The following is an 18,915-nucleotide window of genomic DNA, read 5'->3' as shown; positions in this document are numbered from 1 at the left end:
CATTTCAGTGCTTCTTTCTTTTCACTAAGTAAAAAAACTAATCACAGTTACAGGAAGACAAATATCAGGCTGATTATTAAAAATTAATTAAAATATTATTTTTGTATTTTCTTTTAATTACTTTAAATATCGTTACAATTTTATTCTTTACTTTCCACTGCCTGACATTTCTTGCTGCCTATCTTCTCCCACCTCCCAAAATAGAAAGAGAACTCAGATTCAGAATAAACATAAAGAAAGTATAGAAATTTTTTAAATGCCAATACTTTCTTTGTAGGCAACTATATGATGCTTTAAAATGACCATCAAGCCTATCTAAATGTGATTTTATTGTTTGGAATGTGTTTCGATTCATATCTACCTTAAATCCATCTTTAAGAAATGTTGTGTTAATATTTCTCCCTTGATGTTTTGGCAGTTCATTTGCCATTACTGTCTCAAATGCATGGAACTAGGAAATCAAATGTGAGCAAAGAAAATCTCTAAAATGTAAACTTAGTGATTAGTAACCACCAAACTACAGCTGTGTTTGCACAGAAACAGGTTACAACTGTGTTTGCTGAGACTGAAAAGAAGGTGGACTGTTATTCCTTTTAGTAATTTTAATTCCTCTCTCAATTGCCAGCAGATGTGATCCACTAAAGAGAAAACCCCTGGTCCACCCTGTAGCTTCTTTATCTTTATTCTTGTTTTATGTGTTTATCTTCATCGTTTCTTTATGTTGTCTGTTTGTCTTTCTGTCTTTTAACATCAGAAAGTCATGGTCATGGCTAGAGAAGGCAGATCACTCTACTTTCTTTTCCGTGTATTAGGAGCCCTGGTTTTCAAAACCCAAACAAACCAACCAACCTGTCAACCAAACAAACAAATGAATTAAATTGCATTGAATAATCTATTATTCTGAAATCCCCTGGTCTTCAATCTTTCTGTATACATGCTTTTATAAAAACTTAGAAAAGGAGAAAAAACATACAGTTTATTGTTCTATTATTTTGAAATTGGAATGGCGTTATTCCAAAGTCAGCCCTCCGTGGGATGGGAGGAGAGTTCTGAATATTATTTATCCTTGTGAAACTGAAATTGGAGAACTTTGTTACCTTGCAATTGGAAATAGAGGCCATTCCCTGTGCTCAGGGTCTGTAAGATCTCTTTACCCTGTGCTTGCCCTAAGTACAAACCATGACAGGGACTCTTGGGCCCTGAAGGCTGTGGGGATTTCAGGTAGGTTGTTGGCTTCCAGCCAATAAAGAGAAAGACTTTGAAATATCATTTGGAGGGCACATGTGAGCCTCTTTTCTTTAATATCTTTCATACATGCTCTGCTTTCTATGAATTGGACCAACCTAACATCCATCTGTATCCGTGTGGTTATAAATATGGCTTTATGGTCAGAAATAACTTAGTTTTCATCTTAGTTCTGTTCTTCCTATCTGTGTTCTTGGACTAGTTACTTAACCTCTTTTAGCCTCCCTTCCTAATATGTAAAATGTATATATTTTTTTAATTTTTATTGGAGTATAGTTGATTTACAATGTTGTGTTAGTTTCAGATGTACAGCAATGTGAATCAGTTATACATATAAATATATCTATTCCTTTTTAGATTCTTTTCCCATATAGGTCATTACAGAGTACTGACATCTTGATTTTATTTATTTACTTGTTTGTTTATTTATTTATTTATTTTTGGCCGCATTGGGTCTTTGTTGCTGCGCGCAGGCTTTCTCTAGTTACGGCAAGTAGGGGCTACTCTTCCTTGCAGTGCGCGGGCTTCTCGTTGTGGTGGCTTCTCTTGTTGTGGAGCACGGCCTCTAGGCACACGGGCTTCAGTAGTTGTGGCTCGCGGGCTTAGTTGCTCCGCGGCACGTGGGATCCTCCCGGACCAGGGCTCAAACCCGTGTCCTCTGCATTGATAGGCAGATTCTTAACCACTGCGCCCAGGGAAGTCCCGTAAAATGTATTCATCCATGCATTCATTCGGTTCACCCAGTAAATATGTGGGCACTAGTAATGTGCCAGTAATTATTCTACATGTGACAATTAGAGATGTGCACACACACACACACACACACACACACACACACAAGTATCTGCTTTAATTGACTGGCATTCTACTGGATTGGGGACACAGTAAGTATGTCATCAAACATAAAATAGTAAATAATGAGTATCAACAATTAATATCAAATAACTAAAGTGCTATGAAAACAAAATAAAGCATAGGGGTGCTATAGAGAATGTGACAAAATGAGAGGTTTGAGGTAAAGGACAGGAAAGCCCTCTGAGGAGACTGCATTTAACCTAAGATGCACATGATAAGAAGAAACCAGCATGAGACTCCCTGGTGGGCCTGGAGAGGGAAAAGAGCTGTCCCAGCAGAGGAAAAGAGAGAAGGAGAGCTAAGCTGGGGCCAGTTCCTCATACTTGGGAAACAGAAAAAAGGCAAGGTTGATATATCGTAGAAAAAAGAAGAGAAATGTAATAGATAGTAATATCTAGTAATGAATGAAATATGGCTGCAGCTCAAAGAGACTGATTAAAAGTGATCAAATGAGTTCCAGTTGCATTGAATGGTGAGATTTTTCTATACCTGAACATATTGTACTTATTGATTCCTTCTTTATCTCAGTTTTAATTTTTGAATTGAATGTTTTTCCATTTCTTTACCAAATTCCCTTTGAACACAATTAATCTATGGTTAAAAGATAGATTTAGATGATGATGCATCCAGACAAGGATGTCCGCTGGGGGTAGGTAGGTAGTCTGAAAGAAGCAGTTCCCAGACTAAGTGTAAGTAAACTTATTTTTTCTTACATTTTTCTTGAAATACACAGCCTCAGAGATCATTTTGTTCCTTGGGTATTGATAGTTTTATGATGTAGCCGTCAAAGTGCTGGCTAGAAACATAGCTTCACCACAAATGATCCAACTGAAGAGGCTAGCATGGAGGAGTATTTACAGAAGTGTGGGCAGAGTTAAGGGAACTGATGAAGGGATGCTGAGATACCCAGAGATGAGCCGCAGAAGGAAGCCTTTACCCCTGAGAGCAGACAGCAGGTGAAGCCATGTGCCCAGAGCCCAGTGAGACCCAGAGCCTTGGAGGAGGGGCCGCCTAGAGGCACTGTAGACAGGGAGGGATGTAACCCTTGCCAGACAGACGTGGCGCCAAAGCAGAGAGAATGAGGAGGACCAGCCAGATCTCTCTCTGTTTCCACCAGGCCTCCAGTGGTGACACCAATAAAAACCATCAAGTAATAGAGCAAAGGTGATACAGTCCATGGAAGGGTCACTTCTTTGGGGCATAGAGCAGAGCAGAGAAGGCGTATGGGGGAGGGCTAAGCAGAAAACATCAGCACACATGGATGAGTGAACTAATTTTCTTTCCTCTTGACTCCACTATTAAAAAGTAGAAATAGAAAGCAGTGCAAAGTCAGCAATAAATACCACCTGCTACTTCTCCTTCAGACTGGCAATGGATACAGGTAGGTTGGAATGATGGCAAACTGGCTCTGTTTACAGAAAACAACTGCTCAAATCTAGAGTAACTTTGCCGTGATGTCTTTTTTCTGACATCATTTCTGACACCAAATATGTGGACTTTTGTGACATTGAATGTATGTCATTTTTCCATTCTCTGACTCCAGCTGGGTGTCCAACAATTCATTTCAGTTTTAACACTAACTACTCAGAGTTGTCCTCAGGCTGCACAGGTTCAAGGGCTAGGTCCCACAAGAGCGTCCCCACTTCAGACACCACCACAAATGGGGTACCAGGCTACCCACAATTCTGCCCCACCCACTACAAATTCAGGGGTTCCCTTGACACCCCTCAGGCTTGAAAATTCACTAGAACTATCCACAGAACTCAGGAAAACACTTAAATATTTACCTGTATGTCATAAAGGATACAGCTCAGGAACAGCCAAATGAAAGAGGTGCATAGGGCAAGGAAGCGGGTGGGAGAACGGCTCAGAGCTTCTCTGCCCTCTCTAGGTGTCCCACCCTCCCAGCACATCAATGTGCCCACCTATCCATCAGCTCTCCAAACCCTGTTGTTCAGTGGTTTGAACGGAGGTCTCATCACATAGGTGCCGTTGATTAAATCATTGGCTCTTGGTGGTTGCACTCAAATCTCCAGCCCCTCACCCATCCCCAGACACTGAAGAGTGGGCCTGACAGCTCCAGCCCTCTAATTCTTTGGTCTTTCTGGTGACCAGCCCTATTCTGAAGCTATCTAGGGGTCTTACCTTGAATCACCTCATTAACAGAAACTCAGGTATAGTCAAAAGTGATCCATTACAAATAACAGAAGACGTTCCTTTCACTCGGGAAATCCCCAGAGTTTTAGGAGTTCTGTGTTAGGAACCAAGGACAGAGACCAAATTTATTTTTGTTATACCATAGTTGCCATGCAGAAAACACCTTATCTTGTCTTTCATCGCATCTTTCAAGAGGAATCAGAAATTCAACTTTTCATGGGAAGTCTCCCAATCTCTAAATGTTGACAACCACTTCAAATTTTTCAAAAACTCTTTGCAGCCCAAGCAAAACATTCGTGAAGGCTGGATTTGGCCCATGGTTTCCAGTTTGGGGCACCTGACAGAGAACTCCAGAACAGTGGTTTTCAACCCTGACTGCACACTGGCATCACCTCGGCAGCTTTCAAAAATATGTGCCTAGACTTCATGCTAAAGCAATTAAGTCAGAATCTCCTGAGCTGGGGCCCAGACACTGGTATTTTTAAAAAATAGCTCCCTGATAATTTTAATGTACCATCATTTTAAAAATAAGCTTTTTTATTTTGGAATAAGTTTAGTTTTACAGAAAAGTTACAAAGGTAATACACAGGTTTTGTACACCCTACATCCAGTTTTCCCCATTGTTAACCCTTTGCATTACCATGACATATTTGTCAGAATTAAGAAACTGACATCAGTACATTATTATTAACCAAACTCCAGACTTTATTGGAATTTCACCAATTTTTCCATTGATATCCTCTTTTCGTTCCAGAATCCAATCCCTGGTACCATTTTGCATTTGGTGGTTTTTCTCATCAGTTTGCTCTGGTCTCTGACAGTATCTCAGACTTTCCTTGTTTTCCATGAGTAGTCCCAGCCAGGTATCCTGGAAAATGTCTCCAGGTCTGCCTTTTTCGATATTTATTTCATGATGGGATCCATGTTATGTTTAAGTTCTGGAAAGAATACCACACGGGTGAAGTGCCCTTCTTGTTATATCATATCAGGGTATAATCTCCATTTCTGAGAACACCTACTCTAGTTAATCATGGCTGAATGAAATGGAGATGGCTGGCCCCATCCAGCTTCAGCACAGATGAAAGCAGATCAGGGCAGGAAATCAGGAGTGATGACAGGAGGCCAGCAGTGGAGCCCCATCCCTTCCAAACAAGCCAACAAACTCAGCGTCAACGGACAAAGGTTCCATTGCAGGCTTCTCCACCAACTCAACTTTAGAGAAGCCACTGCTTTCTGGTGTTATTTTCTTCCTCTGTACCATGTAGAAGTTGGTATTTCCAGTCCTGAATATATGTGATTCTAAAGTTTTGGAGTGGGTTTTCATGAACCAAATATTGTCCATAGCTCCATTTCATAAGAGGAATGTGCTTCAGTGCTAAGCAAGGGGCCACCAAAATGTCAGAGTTCCTGCAAAGGGAGGTGGTAGGAAGGCCAGTCTACGGCCCTATTTTGCATTTATGACACTTGTCTCCTAAAGATGTCAAGCACCTCGAAGGAAGAAAACAAATTGCAAAAACTGAGAAAATTCAACTCCTTCACTCCTCTTTCTTGCTGAAATTCACTATTATTCCTTCTGTTACCATGGATTACGAAGCCAATGACATAATTTGTTTTTTACAAAATCTTTTCATGTTGACACTTTCAGCAAATCTTACCGGAAGCGAGGATGAATGGCTTGCAAAGCTGTATGTTCTAAGTTGCCAATAATTTGTACGGAGCCTGTGATTGCAAAACCACAAAAATTTCACAATAGTGGAAACCTTTCATTAAGCATCATAAATGACAGGGTGGATTTGTTTTAACTATGTGCGTAATCATGCTTATTGATTTAAGATCATAAACTGAGAGGTTCTCCATGGAGGTGAGACAGGTAGGCTGCAAATCGTTGTACACAATACTCTGCCACCCCTGTGTGTTAAGTCTGACCCAGAACATTCTCCCGGTATTGGATCAGGCTCTCATCTGGTGTAATTTGCCCATGGGGATTGTATTGGCTATGAAACTAGCACCTATTAGTAGCTGTTGTAAAAAAGAAATGTTCTCTAAATCACAATTCAGTGGCGCGTTTCGAATGACTGAAGCCAGGTTCCTAGGCACAGAGACAAGAAAGAATGTCAAACAGGACCTTTAATGCACGTTTGTATTTAAACATCAGACCTAACAGAAAACCCTGAGACTTTATACAATGATTGGAGCGTTGTAGGAACCTAATTAATGCATCGCATTGTCGGGTGAATGGTTGGCCAGGCACATGAGCTCTTCTGAGGGATGTGAGAGGGTTCAGGTACTGCCTAGAAAGAATGAGTGCAGTTGTAGGGATTCAGTGGCCCATCTGAAGGGGCCATGGAAAGGCAGCTTTGTCTGGCACGCTGCCTTTTCAGACCCACTTGATAATATTAGTGTCAGTTTCAAGTGGAGCGCATGCCAGATTGCAGATAGCTTGGGCTGGCATTTCAAATAGGCTAATTGTGAAACTGGAGAAGAAAATGGTCACATTCTTGCTAAGGTGGCCATTCAAATGCAGTCTCCCCCAGAGTTCCATGGGTCTCACTCTGAGCCTTTCCCCTCGGCAGCTCCTCGATCTCCCTCTTTGCTGGGATGGCTTGGCCTTGTTAAAATGTGCCCTGTGTATTAAAATGAAATTGTCACTGCTGGGTGGTGCCACATAACATGGTTTGACACTAAGCACTGGCAGCTACAGAAAACAGACTTTTATTGCATTTATTCTTTCAGAGATGAGAGTCTCTAAAGGCTCCTGCAGACATATACTTAGTTAAATCTGAATGAAGCCAGAGTGAACACTCTACGCTGCTGTCTGGTGTTCACAGAAATGGCCCCCACTGGGCTTGGTGGGGCTGTAAACCAGTCTTAACAAAAGATGATCGTACTAGAATCCAAAAGGGAAGATATGAGGCTTTCAAACCAGGACAAAAATGTTTTAGGTGGATGGATGAGATGAAGCCACCAAGCACACACACGCTATCCCCCATCCAGTTTCAGTGTGCGTTTAGAATTCCGTGTCGTTTTAAAGACAAAAGGGGAAGGATTTGATTTGTAGGACTCTGGCAAGCAAGCTTTAGATTCTTAACTGTCTTTTATCTAGATGAGTACCCAGAGAGCGACTGAACAGGGAGGGGGCCCTGGGGCATAAGCTTTTCATTCCATAGCTCTCCTGGAATCAAAATTCCATAAAGCAACATCTGTAGTAATTAAGGATGCACATTTCCTCTCCCATTCATGTCTCTGCTAGGAGGGAAGGTTATCTTCCCTAAGAGACAATGGATAGCGGGTCCTGTGGGAAAAGAGAAAGAGCAGCATTTGAATTCTTTTGTTCCTAGAAATGCAAGTTCCCTAGTTAAAAAAAAATTAAGGGATTTCCCTGGTGCCGCAGTGGTTAAGAATCCACCTGCCAATGCAGGGGACACAGGTTCACGCGCTGGTCCAGGAAGATTTCCACAAGCCGTAGAGCAACGAAGCCCATGCGCCACAACTACTGAGCCTGTGCTCTAGAACCCGTGAGCCACAACTACTGAGCCTGCGTGCCACAACTACTGGAGCCCACGTGCCACAACTACTGAAGCCCACGTGCCTAGAGTCCATGTTCCATAACAAGAGGAGCCACCGCAATGAGAAGCCCGCACACCACAACGAAGACCCAATGCAGCCAGAAGTAAATAAATAAATTTTTTTTAATTAAAAAATAACAAGTTGGAAGATGTAAAATATTCCTCTGGAAAGAAAATGTGAAGGAGTTAGCAAAATTAGCTGCTCCTCAATATTTGGAATGGGAAATGATTCATCTTATCTTTCTAATCCAAATATCCTCTGATTTGGGGGAATTTGTGATTAAGCAGTGAATAAAATGCTATTTTTGTTTTTATTTTTATTTATTAAAAGTGGGTATTATTAAGCTTACAGAGTTTTAGTTTTGCATTTCGACACAAAAGTGAGTCACTCTTCAGATGTTCTTCAAAGTAACACTATGTGGATCCAATGGGCATCTAATAAATGAACATTAACCTATTAATGTCAGATTAGTTTCCTGTGCTTTCTTGTCATATTAGGACCAGCTATGTAATTTGTGGGATCTAGTGAAAATTAAAAATACAAGACCCCTTGTTTAAAACGTATTAAGAATGTCAGGATGGTGACAGCAGAACTTTAAATCAAGTGCAAGATTTTTCTAAGCACAGGGCTCTGGTACTGCATGTGTACCCCTGACATTGGTCCTGCTCTGTTTCACCATCTTATCAATGCAGAAAAAATGTGCATCTTTCCCATGCTTCCTAGGAATGTACATTGGAAAATGTTTTGTTTTGAGTCATAAGGTAATTATAGCTCCCAGATGGAACGTGCTTTTGAAACCATCTTCAAATAGAGCTACCATATGATTCTGCAATCCCACTCCTGGGCATATATCTGGAGCAAACCGTAATTTGAAAAGATACATGTATCCCAGTGTTCATAGCACTATTTACAGTAGCCAAGACATCGAAGCAACCTAAATGTCGATCGACAGATGAATGGATAAAGAAGATGTGGTATATACATACACAATGGAATATTACTCAGCCATAAAAAGGAATGAAATAGTGCCATTTGCAGCAACACAGATGGACCTAGAGATTATCATACCAACTGAAGTAAATCAGACAGAGAAAGACAAATATATGATATCACTTATATGTGGAATCTAAAAAAAAAAATGATACAAATGAACTTATTTACAAAACAGAAAGACTCACAGACTTAGGAAACAGACTTATGGTTACCAAAGGAGAAACATGGGGGTAGGGATAAATCAGGAGCTTGGGATTGGCATACACACACTATTATATATAAAATAGGTAACCAACAAGAACCTAATGTGTAGCACAGGGAACTCTACTCAATATTTTGTAATAACCTATAAGGGAAAAGAATCTGAAAAAAATAGATATATATGTATGTATAACTGAATCACTTTGCTGTACACCTGAAACTAACACAACACCGTAAATCAACTATACTTCAATAAAAAAAAAATTTCTTAACCTGGTAACTCAGATGCTCTTGCCTGCACCCCTCAGCTTATCTCCAAGAGTTTCCCTGAGTGAACCTTCCACTGGGCCACTCACTCTACCCCATCTACAAGGACACAGCCTGCCCCCTCCCAGCCTGGCCCCTACCCTAGTTACTTCTGCAAAGGCCTTTCTGTCCTCCTGTGCCCACTTCTCAGAGTTTTCCTGGCTTCTGCAATTCCTCTCACATTTGAATTCCTCTCAGTGTAATAAATATATAACTTATTTGGCATTTGCTTATATATATATTTTTTTTTCCTTTTCTTTTTTTCTCTGCATGTAATATGAATATGAAAACACACATAAAATTTGGATGTAAGAAAGTTTTACAAATTGTGTCAAAGGGCTCCATTCCAAGAAAGTTCATATTAATAACAGAGCAGAAAATCCAAAATTATACACTTTGCCTTTTAGACAAAAAAATTCACATATTTCATACACATTCTTTTATATGTATGTGTGCCATTTCTTAAGTCCGTTTTTCCTCTAGTGTACCGTTTGTGGGAATTAATTTCTTTTTATCACAGTTGACCCTTTAATTTTTATCTTCTGCACCCTGTTTTACAAAATAATAAAGTCCAGGTATAGTTACTATTTAGAAAATGTTGCTGATACTGTTCTACTTAGGAGACAGCAACACTGCTAATGTTGGCAGTATGATGCTATGGCCCCGAATGTTATTCATTAGCTTGTATCTGAGATGCCAAAACTTGGCACAAGAAACCCAGTCTCGGAATATTGATACCTAGTTAGAAAAAATAGAAGATTGTCTGAAATTGAAAATTAAAAAGTTCAGGACCTGAAGTTTGTGTATATATGTTCTCCTCCCACATTTGGGACCCCAAATAACTCCCTTCTGTCTCTCACCCAGTGGGTTTTCAATAAAGCCGTCATGATGCTGATGACAACACCGCTGCGTGAATCTCTCCTGTAGGCCGCCAGTTGTTTAAACGCAATGCATCCCCTCCCCTTGTTTTGTGGAGACCCTTGAGGTACAGCTTAGTAGTTCCTGTGCAGGTTGGTGTCACCCAGGCCTCAGCTAAAAGCCCGCCTCTGCCACTTAACTGCCAAGGTGGTTCATCTCACTAAGCCTTGCTGCCCTCACTAGTGTGAAAGGCAATAACGAGACCTGCCTCTCTGGTTTGCTAACTCAGACATTCAACACACATTTATTGAGCACTTTCAAGTGCCAAGCATTGCTGTATGGATTAAGTAAGATAATGCCTCAGGATTACGTCTGGGTGATGACTCTGCACAGCGCCGTCCACGGTGGCAACATTTAGTAGAGTAAGTGATGCTCTTAGTAGTGATGAGTTTGTGATGTTCTATCCACCTGGTCATGGTGGTCATGGCAACAGTTGGCGGTTCTGGTAAAATTCTGAAATCAAGCTTTTCTATGGTTTTCTTAATTTCCTTTTCTTTTTAATTTATTTTTCCTGGATATGTACAACTTCATGAAAGCATATGATCCCCTGTTTACTTCTTTTCCCAGAATGGAGTCTACTGAAAAATGTGAAGTGGTAATTCAACATTTTAATGGAAAATATCTGAAAACACCACCAGGCATCCCAGGTAAGAAATACCATAAAGTAATCATTAAATAATATCTAGGCTCATTGCTGTTATCAGAATGAGTATATAGTAAAGCCCATGGTTGGCCACTGGGAGGGAAATTTTTGCCTTTAAAAATATGTATTTTTTAATACTATGTAACAACGCATCTTTCTCAAAACTACCAAAAGTTTCTTAGTGATTGTTCTTTGGCCTGTCTTTTGAATCTCTGCTGCTAATTTCCTAAAGTGAATTAGAAGAAAAACATAGCAAAGAATAGGTTAAAATGCACTCGAAGTGAAGAAAGTTTGTGACTCCTATCATTAATATTGGTATCCTGATTTCTAATTTGTAACATATCTAAACAGTGATATATTATAAATAAAATGACAGTGGCATCCATAGATCGAGGCCAGTTGACAGACATTTCTTACCAGTCCATGACAAGAAGAGTACAGAAAAGGAGAGTAAGCATTTAGAAACTTTTATAGCAATATGACATTATCATGAAATCTTAGTGCATAACTTCATATTTTACAAAAATATCAAATGCACATTGAATTTATTTTAAGCTGTCCATGCATCAGAGATAGTCTAGGAAGCACCAATCTAGGCTACCTCAGGGCATTTCACCTTTCCAAAGGCAAAATTCTTAAGATTTGACACGTGTTAAAAGATGGTATAACTTTATGCTATTAAGAATTATAGTCAATGTAAAACAATTGACTATATCACATGTATCAGGATATGAGCTAGAAATACCTCAACATGATATTAATTTGGAAGTAGTATATATGAAAAGTATTGAATATTAAGTGAGTAAATTAAAAAATATATCTTACTCATATGTCAATAAAACTGGAAGAAAAAATATATCTTACTCATACATAAAAATATTAAAGGTTGAGTGAAGTTCTAAAAAAAATTATAATAGATAAGGAAATATCTGACTATACATGTTGGTTTATTTGTTGCTTTTCGATTTTCCGTGATTCTCAGGAGAAAAAATGTGAAATTCTTCAGTCTTACAATATTTTTCCTTTTGATGATTTTAAGCTGCCTCTCTGTAGTGTTTGCTACATGAAGTATCTACTATTTAAAACCCATGGCTAAAGAGTTCAGGGGTTGAGCATTTTGGTTCCTTAAAATATATTGAGGTTATATAGAAAAGGAAGTCTGAACAAAAAGAGAAATATTTTTGTGGCGGGATCAGATTCCTTTTATGACTCACTCAGTTTTGGGAGGATGTTGGGAAAGGAGAAAGGCCCTTCAGACTGACACTTGGATGATATGGAAAATCCCAAAGTAGGGCCCCTGGTTAATCACGAGCCGGCAGTGAAGTTGTACCTCAATTTGGTTAGTTTCCATGTGTGACATTCCCTTGAGAACCGGCTGCATTATGATCCAATTGGAGACATATGGTGTTGTTGAGAAAAGAGTTAGCAGTTTTCATCTCAGCATGTCAGCTGCCCTTGCATTTTAAGAGAAATACTTTTTTTTTTCTTTTAGCATAAAGGACATTTTAAGACACTCTGCTCAGACCCATAACTGAGTAAAGGAATTGCATTGTTAAAGGATTTTCCCCTTATTCATCTTATTTTAATCCAACAGATGGCTACCTATATAGAAGGCATTCAAACTAGATGTGAATTACATGGTTATGAACAAAATAGGTGGAAATTATTGTTGATTGAAGTGTTAATACAAGTCTCAGTTTTTTATGATTCTTCCTTTTTGGAAAAAGACAGTGAAATCCTTCTTGACCTGATTGATTTGAAATTGTTTTAGGTTAACCCATAGAACATACAGCTGACTAATAGAATTTAATGCTAAGGACAAATAAAGTTACTACAAGTCCCCCAAAGATCTGAGCATCCTTCCTTGAATAAGCAGGCTGTGATATTAACCTATCTAATATCGTAGCTACAACCCAATGAAAACATTGTGAATAGCAAGAACTTAGTTATGGGTTTCTCTCTCACTTTTATCTCGTGGGACCATGAGAGGCAGAATAATTACACTCAGTTAAAAACTCTTAAGAGATACAACTTTATGCTTCTGAGATTAGCCTTCAACATAATAGAATTGAATATACAATATCGATCATCATCAGTACTTGAATTTGCTTATTTATGCTTACTTTGGAAGTCAAATGGAGTTTAATAAAGGCTTCAAATGCTAACCGAAGACATATAATTTTTTTAGTGAAGTATAGTGGATTTACAATGTTATATTAGTTCAGGTATACAGCAAAGTGATTCAGTTATATATATTCTTTTACATATATACATATTCATACATATTTATATTCTTTACAGATTCTTTTTCCTTATAGGTTATTACAAAATATTGAGTATAGTTCCCTGTGTTATACAGTAGGTCCTTGTTTGTTATCTATTTTATATATAGATAAAAACATATAGATATAGCATGTAGTGTGTATATGTTAATCTAACTCCTAATTTATCCCTCCCCCTTCCCCTTTGGTAACCATAAGTTTGTTTTCTATGTCTGTGAGTCTGTTTCTGTTTTGTAAATAAGTTCATTTATATCATTTTTTTTAGATTCCACATATAAATGATATCATATTATATTTGTCTTTCTCTCTCTGGCTTACTTCACTTAGTATGATCATCTCTAGGTCCATCCATGTTGCTGCAAATGGCATTATTTCATCCTTTTTTATGGCTGAGTAGTATTCCATTGTATATACGTACCACATCTTCTTTATCCATTCATCTTTCAATGGATATTTAGGTTGTATCCAGAGAAAACAATAATTCGAAAAGGCACATGCACCCCAACCTTCATTGCAGCACTGTTTACAATAGCCAGGACATGGTAGCAACCTAAAGATACAAAATTTTTGATATTTAAATTTGGTGTGGAGTAAAATGACATAATGCAAGAGGCTGGTATTTTGGAAATCACTGAAGTAAAATGACTGCTGGGTTCATTTACTCCGTCACGACAGGGATAATTAAATTTGCGTGCATGCTGTTTGCCTTTCTTGGTCCTCATTGCTTATTTCTTGTAGATGGTTGAAGTCTTATTTTCAGAAACTCATACCTTAGTTCTATTTTCTGTTCCATCTTGAGGCATGTGAGTAGGATGTCACAATGAGCCCTGATATCTAGTGAATCCATTGATATTTTCAAAAGAAGTGATGAATTCCTAACTTTTTAAATACTAATGTAGCTTTAGAGAGATGGTCCTTGCTTGTGGGTGCTAATTAAAATCATCTATAATTGATCTGACCACTTGCAATTAAAATAGAACTTTAAAAAATTGTAAAAACCTCAGTGTTTCACTTTATCAAGATTTGGCATTTTGAATTCAGAAATTTGTGGGGTTTTAGAACAGCACATGGATGGTTTCAATGCAGTGCTTTAAGGTTATGTGAACGAGAGACCCACAAGGATCCAAAAATGACCTAAGATCTGTCAGACCCTAAGACAGCTGTGGAAAAGAGTGAGCCTTGCTTCTAACCTCCCTCTAAGCAAGCAGAGAGAAATCGGTACCATATTCACATCCCTTCCTTCTTCATTAGAGATAACTTGGGGAAATGTGCCATTTTTGTTCTGTCACTCTTGACAGTGATTCCTCTTAAAGTAAATGCAAAGTTCATTATTTTCCTGAGATGATGATCTAGTTTCCAAATCCCATCCTGTGTCATTTCTATAGAAGAACAAGATAAAAATCTACATCAACCCAAAACTCCGACATTGATCAGGCTTTCTCTCTCTGAGTTCCTCCTATTTGTTCATAACAGATTTAATTTTAATGAATACATCATGGATTGTTAATGCCTATTACAGCCTCCCAGAACTAGCTCTGTTCACTTTGAATTATAACGTTGTCCCCAGATTTTGGCTACCTGGATCATTGAAGCTAGATATACATCAAAGAAAATCTAATTATTTGAATTCTGGTATGTGAGGTACAGGAAATTAACTAAGACCATGTGGCCGTGTTGCTACCAGCAGGTGGGAAGCAGCGGCCAAAAACATGTTAAATAGCGTCAGTCATGTCATTGCTCTGCAGAAAGGGATCATCCGGTATTTTCTCCCTCCCCTAGAGGGAAAAGAAAACACTGTTCCATAAATGTCGCATGTCGTACATATTGATCTTGATGTTTTCTGGACAAAATGAAGCATCATTAGTTGCTTGCTTGCCTGACCCCAGACATTTCTTTGTTCCAAAACAAATTGCACAGCAACTTGTGCAGCCCCAAAGCGTTCCATTTTAAAACCTCTAGCAGAAAGGGTAAGTTCCTGGGCACTTCAGGGATCTGTAGGGCATGAACTAGAAAAGCTCACGTTCAAAGAGCCCGGGAGCACCACGTGCAAAGGCTTCGGCATCTAAGAACATGTATTGACGAGCAGAACATTCAGACTGCTTTGAGGAAAAAGAAATCACGTTTTGCTCTTAAACTAAGCTTTTGCCTGTAAGCACACGTTCTTATCAGCAGTCTTTTCAGAAGACAATGGAATAACCCACTTTTAGTATGATTTTATTACTCTTTGGATAATTATATCTAATCCCAGTTGAACTCCAAGAAGTAGGGAAGGGTTGAGAGAGACCTCACCCTATTTGGGGATCTTTTCAATTTTAGCAGATCTTCTGATCAACAGAAATTTGGACAGATGAATCATGTTTTCCTAATCAGTAAAATAAAACTGTGTGCCTTCTTGATCCTTTTTTTTGAAATTCATTTTTGGCTGCGTTGGGTCTTTGTTGCTGCACGTGGTCTTTCTCTAGTTGTGGCGAGCAGGGGCTACTCTTCATTGTGGTACGCAGGCTTCTCATTGTGGTAGCTTCTCTTGTTGAGGAGCACAGGCTCTAGGTGCGTGGGCTTCAGTAGTTGTGGCTCGCGGGCTCTAGAATGCAGGCTCAGTAGTTGTGCCGCACGGGCTTAGTTGCTCCGCAGCATGTGGGATCTTCCTGGACCAGGGCTCAAACCCGTGTCCCCTGCACTGGCTGGCGGATTCTTAACCACTGCGCCACCAGGGAAGTCCCTGATCCTTTGATATATAATTTTACGATTGTATGTTTATGTAAATAAAAACTGTGTAGGATTTTGGATGTGTATGTGTATTTAGGGGAGCATTCAAGGAAAAATATTTACAGTCTGATAATTTTTTAAAGTAAAGGGAAAAAATTAATGTTGTTTGCATAAATTTCAAACTTCCCTCAGAGTAATGTATCAACAATGTACTAAAATGAAATTTAGATTACAGTTCTGAATATTTGAGCAACAGACACATTTTTATCAGGGAAAATGTTGCCAACTCTCACAAGCAGTGTTTCCTCAGTGGTACCAGTCTGATAAGTCACAAATGCAACTATAGTTGAGTAAAAGACAGCAAGTAGAAAAGTATTATCGTGTACAGTTTAGTAAAAATATATCTCTGATTCTACTCATGAGAAGCACTGCCTAACTCTGAGTTTTTCTTCTTTGTGAAACTAAAGCATCATTTGCATAATAAACTTTGCAAACACCTTGATCCCCAACTGGGCGTTGCCTTAGATTTCTCATTAATAAGAGGATTTTTGCAATACTTAGGAGGTACTTTCTGATGAGCTCTTCATCTTTAATGTTAGTGATGCTTTCTAGATTATTTCTATCTACCAAACACATAGTTGGTTGCTTCATGATGAAACACTGCAGGAGTATTATTAGTGAATTTCACAGAGCAAACTGACCACTTCATAGCCAATAGAGTCTTAGAGGCTGTGAAGTCTGTGTTCTTGGCCAATCATTTCTCAGCCTTTCTATGGAGCCATACCTGATACGGAGAAGGTAGTGACAGAGATTATTACATTTTGAAATCTGGATAGTGAGAGGCCAGATAGAGAAGGTACAGGGGATCATCTTCAGGAGATTAAACATGATTGGAATGGGTTTTCAGTCCTGTGCTATAGCCCTCCTCTGCCTGTGATAACAGCTGAGGAAGAGGGGTGCATCCAGGAAGCGTCCCACATCAAGCATCCAGCAAATCTCTCCACTTTTGTTATTCAGGGAAAATCTATAAAATCTATGAAACCTCACTCAACCTGATACGGGTTTTCTGCAAAGTTTGGGGGAGTTATCACTCCCTAGTACAACTCTCAATCAATGGGAAATGAGAGTCAGCAGATTCTAGGAGTTTCCCACAATGGTAACAAGCTCAGTGAGGCACCTTTTATTGGCTTTTCTTTCTTCCCTGACTTTCTTTTCCTTCCCTATTATGTTTCTGCTTCCTGGCCTCAGCTCCCAATTAAACTATCTTGTTCCAGGCTCTGATTTGGGGGAACTCAAATTAAGGAGGGTGATCCAGCAATTGTGGTAGAGAATTATGTTTTGATTTAAAACTTCTGGCCATAGAGGAAGAAAGGAGATACAGCTTAAGTAGTGAAGTGGATTTCATTGACCGAATATATTGTTTTCATTACTTTATTTTAAACATTTATAGTAGCATTTATGAACCATGTATTAGGGATGATAAAGGTGAATATTAGTGATCCTATACAGATGGTAGTCAGAGTTTAAAGTTAGCAAGAGAGATGTGTAAGACAATGAGGATGAAGTGCCACCGTGACGTGGCTGACCTTTGAAAAACTGCAGACATGAAGAGGTGGGTCATTGATGAAAATGGGGAGAGAATGAGGGCCCAGGAAATAGTCATAATGCCAGCAAAGTGAAGGTGAGGGGTGGGCATAGAAAATCATGACACAGAGAAAAGAATTTGTGAGATTTTGGTCTTGGATAAAGGTAGAGTGGTGGCCGTTGATAATGGGTCCAGCGTGGGAACATCTGGAGTTGATGGAAGTGAAATGATCTTTAGTTGAACAACTGGGCCTTCTGATTAGTATGTTGGGAGGGTTTTCAACAATGTTGTAGATTTCCTCACTAACCTTCACTCTTCCCTTGATCTTCCCTAAAGTTCTAATCTTCATAGGAGAAGGTTAGGGAGGGTGAAGAGTGATTTTTTGTTTATGTATTTGATTCTGAGTTTTCTGAACCAGGGTTTTGTTTAGTTGTTTTATTTGTTTTTATTATTGTTGTTGCTTCAAGTGCTATTGTTTAGCTCAGTGTAGATGCTCAGTAAATGTTCTTTGAAGTTGATGCACAATTCCATGAATTGAATAACCCTCATATTTGTTTTTAATGGAATTCCTGAGGATGTATGGGGGATGCCCACCTTCTGTGTCATCAGCAAACTTGGAGGAAAACATTGAGAGAAATCTTTAAATCTTTTCTTAATTTCTGACAAAAATTCTCTACAACACATTTGTATATCTAAATATACAGAGAGAGAGAGCTACATATTCACAAGAAAAAGAAACTTAATTTGACTGAGAAAGATTCTAGTTGCTTTTTAAAAAGCCTCATTTTCCAGGACTGCTTTCCAAGGTGTTATGCTGGTAATCAAATTGTTATTTCTTTAAAGAACTCATTCTTGAATGGGACAATGATGAATTCTGCTTTCCGACACAGAAAATAATATTGCCTGATTTATGTTGAAATAATGTCTAGATCTTAACTTCTTGCCACTGGATCTAGTTAGGCACTATTACTATGCTGTACTTTTTTTTTTTTTTTCTTTTTTCACATAAAAATGTGACTATCTTGAGAATAAACAGAAAAGAGAGTTTCTTGGTCTATGCTTTTATTCCTTTTGGCATAAAGTCACTTCTCTCTGCCTATAGGAAGTACTGCATCGGCTTATTATTCCTATTATAATATGATATATAATACAATATGTAGTGTTTAATCAATATGATATGCACAATATGTTTTGCTGGCCATATATTTTCTATAATTATGTATAAGCACCAATGAATAGTAGCAGAATTTGTCTAGAGTCTGCACTTGGCTCCAGAATCTGATTTTTTTTAATCAAAATTTCATGGAACTGAGAAGAGGGATGAAGAGGTTTTCTGTACATCTCCAGAATCACGAACCATCTTCGTCTATTTTTATGTAAAATAATAACTCCATTCAGGTCTTCAAAAATTTCTGCATTGAAGATTTCACAGTAAAGACTTACAAGGGAATTCCCTG

At 38.7% G+C, this 18,915-nt stretch overlaps 1 protein-coding gene across 8 annotated transcripts in view; it reads left to right on the top strand.

Moving 5' to 3' along the window:
- RBMS3 (RNA binding motif single stranded interacting protein 3) overlaps positions 1-18,915 on the top strand; it is a 725,561-nt gene that overhangs the window by 489,324 nt on the left and 217,322 nt on the right. For all 8 annotated transcript variants that reach the window (XM_060162485.1, XM_060162484.1, XM_060162489.1 and 5 more), the window contains exon 6: positions 10,810-10,889. In XM_060162485.1, coding sequence (XP_060018468.1) covers positions 10,810-10,889 — 80 coding nt within the window. The remainder of the gene's footprint in view (positions 1-10,809; positions 10,890-18,915) is intronic.

This window comes from Lagenorhynchus albirostris, chromosome 10, assembly GCF_949774975.1.
Source record: "Lagenorhynchus albirostris chromosome 10, mLagAlb1.1, whole genome shotgun sequence".
NCBI classification, from domain to species: domain Eukaryota; kingdom Metazoa; phylum Chordata; class Mammalia; order Artiodactyla; family Delphinidae; genus Lagenorhynchus; species Lagenorhynchus albirostris.
The sequence above is the reverse complement of the archived record's forward strand: the minus strand, read 5'-3'. Positions and strand labels throughout refer to the sequence as shown.